The sequence below is a fragment of the Telopea speciosissima genome, unplaced genomic scaffold (genome assembly GCF_018873765.1).
Source record: "Telopea speciosissima isolate NSW1024214 ecotype Mountain lineage unplaced genomic scaffold, Tspe_v1 Tspe_v1.0040, whole genome shotgun sequence".
NCBI classification, from domain to species: domain Eukaryota; kingdom Viridiplantae; phylum Streptophyta; class Magnoliopsida; order Proteales; family Proteaceae; genus Telopea; species Telopea speciosissima.
The window spans coordinates 77,466-81,616 of NW_025317376.1; the positions used below are offsets into that span (position 1 = coordinate 77,466).

Consider the following 4,151-nt stretch of genomic DNA (forward strand, 5'->3'; position numbering starts at 1 on the left):
ACACACAGGATTGGAATTATAGTTTTGGCCTAATCAATGATCATTTGAGTGGGGCTTAAGCTCAACACCACACATGATGGATTCTTAATACAATTATAATGACACACGTGACATGTTAACAGTTCTCCAGATTTTTGTTTTAATCTGAACAGCTCCCCAGACCGTTATGCTAATCGTGCCAAGCTATGCTAAAAAGTGAATATCCATCATTAGCAAATACTTAAACATTTGTTTTCGGTTGTCCCAGACACAACGCCATGCGCCTAAACATAGAGATACGTGAAATGACTACCACATCTCTGGTCATTTCAAAGGTTCCAAAAAATGTGGTGGTCATTTCACCCGTCTTTGTATCAAAGCATAAGGGATTGGGCTCTTTTGTGGCATGGCAGCATATCCGATGCATCATCGGTGCCGGCCTACTACCCTGGACATGCAACCCAATACAAGAGTGGTGTATCAGTGTATGAGGCTGTGTCCGAGACAACAGGGCTGTCCGATACACCCTGCCGTGCCACAAAGGATCTGATTCCGAGTGTAAGAGCCACGTGTCTAGCACGATTGAATGAAGTTGTCTTTCTCTTTACTTTTTTTTTTCTTTGTGGGCTTCAGAACAAAAGATGATTTTTCGGAAGTGGGACCCTTAAAATTATTTGAGAAGGAGTATAAAGTGCGGTATATAAATCAATAGTATTCATCAATGATAGTTGGAATCAAATGGCACGAAAAGACAACAATTCCTGTTTGCACCTCCACCATAACACCGTTATCACACGCTGTCATTTTCTCTAGATTCCATTTATTTATATATTCTCTCCCTCTCAAGGTCTGGTGTTCATCAGATATATATGATATGAGGAAGCTAATTAAGCTTATAATTCACAGGTGGGAATAGGAATGTTCTTAACCAACCATATTCTTCCACTGTGACACGTAAACGATTCTTAACTCTCGACTCTCCACATCTAATATTGGACAGTGGACGATGGTGATGGTGATGGTGATGGTGATGATGGTGATGATGATCGGCAATCTGATATCGATGGTTGTTTAGAGGTAGGGATGCTTATTAAGAATTTTTTTTTTTCTTTTTAATTCTAGTAGAGTGGTGGGTCCCAAGTTAGAGGATCATATTAAAAGCATAGGTAGAGAGAGTAAGATGCCATGAAGGAGCACAGCTTCCAACTGGCGCAATATTGCACTACACACTTGGTTAACATCATCTAAATTTAAGTAATTTTGCCTTTGTGTTAATGATTTGATATTTGTCTACTCATCACAACGACCTTGTGGTGTGGATTGTGGAATTCAAATTCTATCTACCAGAATTCTTAAGTTAATCCTACTAAATAATTTTTCATGGTAGGTCTAATCCTATTTTGTGGCTGTTAAAGCTCCTAAAATATAGTTTTTATGGCTAGCATTTATTTTCAACCTAATGGGTTTGGATCATCTTAAATGCATATTCTAGGTATAATTATAAATGTCACATTCAAAGTGAGGGGAAAAGCATAGACAAAGGATTTTTTTTTTTTTGGGTTCAAAGACAAAGGATTTATACCCTGCTTGACAAGGGACCCACATAATCAGGGAGGAGAGAGAGATGTAGATGTTGCAGTGTGTACTTTCTGTTCTATTTGTTCATCAATTTCATGTTTTGAATCTCGAATGATCATATAATGCCCTTATATTCTGAAGGTGGCATGCATGTTTTTTATCAAGAATTTTGCTCACAACTTTTATATTTTGAGACTTATACTACTACATAGGTAAACAATTATGATTTTTGAGGCGCGTTGGACTACATCATAATAAAAAACCTACCAACATAGGCAGAAGAAGGCATTTTTATGGGTAGATTATGATAAAACATAGAACTCTAAAATATTCTAAATGCTTGTAGTGCTTCAATGAGTGGCCCTATATTCTCTCTTAGAAAAAGTAGAAAGTTAAGGTTGAAATTAGTTAATTTAACGATGAAAAACATTTGCAATAGGTGTTTTGAATAATAACATTAGCTAATTATTCAATGATGATCCAATAAGATTTTTAATTGAATTTTATTAAGGGCAAGAGAACACTAATCGTTCGTGTAGCCTTTGCACCAACACGGAAATCAATGAGAGTATGTATAGAAGCATTGGTTTGAATGAGATTTTCGATTTCATCGAAAGTTGAGCAGTCTTTTTGTGTACTCCTATATCTAATTAGCACAGGAATCACTCAACCAATTATCATTCATTTTCTCTTTTTATTGATCTTTTATTGTTTGTTTGGGAGGTTTTTTTTTTTTTTTTTTGGGGGGGGGGGGGGGAAGGAAGGATGGGGAGATGAGAAAGGGATAAACATTTTAATTCAAGATCACTTGACACTTAAATGGAGAAGAGTGAAATCATCCTCTACTCAAGAGATGCATCATAATATCATTAAAATCAAAACACTTCAATAAAATCCCCCCTCTCTCTCTCTCTCTACTCAAGGATGATAATGTCTTTTACCAGACGTAGGTGGGGGAGGGGGAAGAGTTTGGTTTTTGTTTTGGGACCCACAGAATTGAACAATAGTGCCAGTGCATCTCAGCCACAGCAACACAGCCACTAGCACACCTGAGATGACACATAGATATACTTTTGGGTACGGAAAACTAAATCCACGCGTGGGGTGTGTCGGCGTGGATTTCTAAAATGCTTCGGAAACTGTACGGCCCAGAAAAATTTAAGTCGTTAACATTAACCTTAATCTTCACCTTAACCTTAACCTTAACCAAAAAAACAAAAAAAAATAGCGGCAGCCCACTCGCTAGAAGAAGAGAAGCGTGTTCTCGACAAATGGCACTATCCACGTGTGTGGGTCCCCCTCAATCTAGCGAGTGGCTGCCGCAACGGCGGTCCTTGCGACCTTGGCCGAGATGGCGGGGGATGGATTCATGGCAATGGCACGATTGGCATCTTCACTCCGCAGGAAACTCCGTACGATGGCAGCGCTTGGCCCCACAACATGCCTTTCCCATGCCACGTCAGCCTCTCTCCCGCTCGTCTTCAACTTCGAGAACACCTCCGTTGCATCTAGGCGGTGTATGTACCATCCCAACAAGTTTTGCAATCGATGGATCTTTGACAGCTGGCGCCACGCTAACACACAAGTGTTGGCTTTGATCTTCTCTATTGCCGCCCCGAGGAGCCTCAATCGGGTTTCTGTGTCGTTAACTCCGGCCAACTCGGCTCGTAGAAGCTGGTCCATCTCCGGTACGCCAATGGCTTTCCGGATCCCACGACTGTAATCGGCATCCGGTTTAAATATCCCCCGCACTTCTTCGACCAACCCGGCATCGACCATTCGGTTGACCCGGTCGGATACAAATGAGTGGAGGACGGGAAGGGAAACGTCTACCCAAAGGAAACAACATTCGTACTTGGACCTGAACTGGAAATCCTCATCGTCCACCAGTGCTTCTATGAATGAATTGGAACCCCCAACGATGATTGGGAGAAGATTCCGATCCACAATCGATTCCACCGCTAGGGAAGCGTGGCGGCGGAAATCCTCGACGGCGAAGTCCTTGTCGGGTTCTATTTCCCCTAATAGATGGTGTCGGATTCCCCGTTGCTCCTCTTCGGTGACCTTATTTGTGACGATGTCGAGACCCTTGTAGACTTGCATTTTGTCGGAATTGACAATCTCTGATGGAAAACGATTAGCGAGATCGATGGAAAGCCTGGATTTGCCAGTCCCTGTGGCACCCATCACGAACACCACTTTCTCCTTCTCTTTCCGGCGAATGGGGTTAAAGGGTTCCATGTTGATGATTCCTGGGCCGGACTGGAAGTTCAGCAAGGCATGGTGGGCTTGCTTGCAAGCCGCTGCAAAAGAAACCTCCATACTACTAATACTCTGTCTCTCTCTCTCTCTCTCTCTCTCTCTCTCTCTCTCTCTCTTTCTCTTTCTTTTTTCTGCTACTATTAATTCTCCTGTACGATGATGGTGATTATAAGAATTAAAAAAGCCTGGAAAACGCGGCGAACTGACTGTTGAGGAGAATAAATGTGGAAGAAGCACATACGTACCGTACGAACTTCTTCAGCAGAGATCAAAGATTGACAAATTATAAGGAAAGCTAGTAGAAATGAATGAAGTGAAGGAAAGGGGGGAAG

At 41.6% G+C, this 4,151-nt stretch overlaps 1 protein-coding gene across 1 annotated transcript; it reads right to left on the minus strand.

Moving 5' to 3' along the window:
* Window positions 1-2,862: 2,862 nt before the first annotated feature.
* Window positions 2,863-3,885, minus strand: LOC122647386 (adenylate isopentenyltransferase 5, chloroplastic-like). Its single transcript, XM_043840804.1, has one exon. It carries the CDS (start codon window positions 3,877-3,879, stop codon window positions 2,863-2,865), a length of 1,017 nt encoding a protein of 338 aa, XP_043696739.1. The 5' UTR covers window positions 3,880-3,885.
* Between the last annotated feature and the right edge of the window lie 266 nt (window positions 3,886-4,151).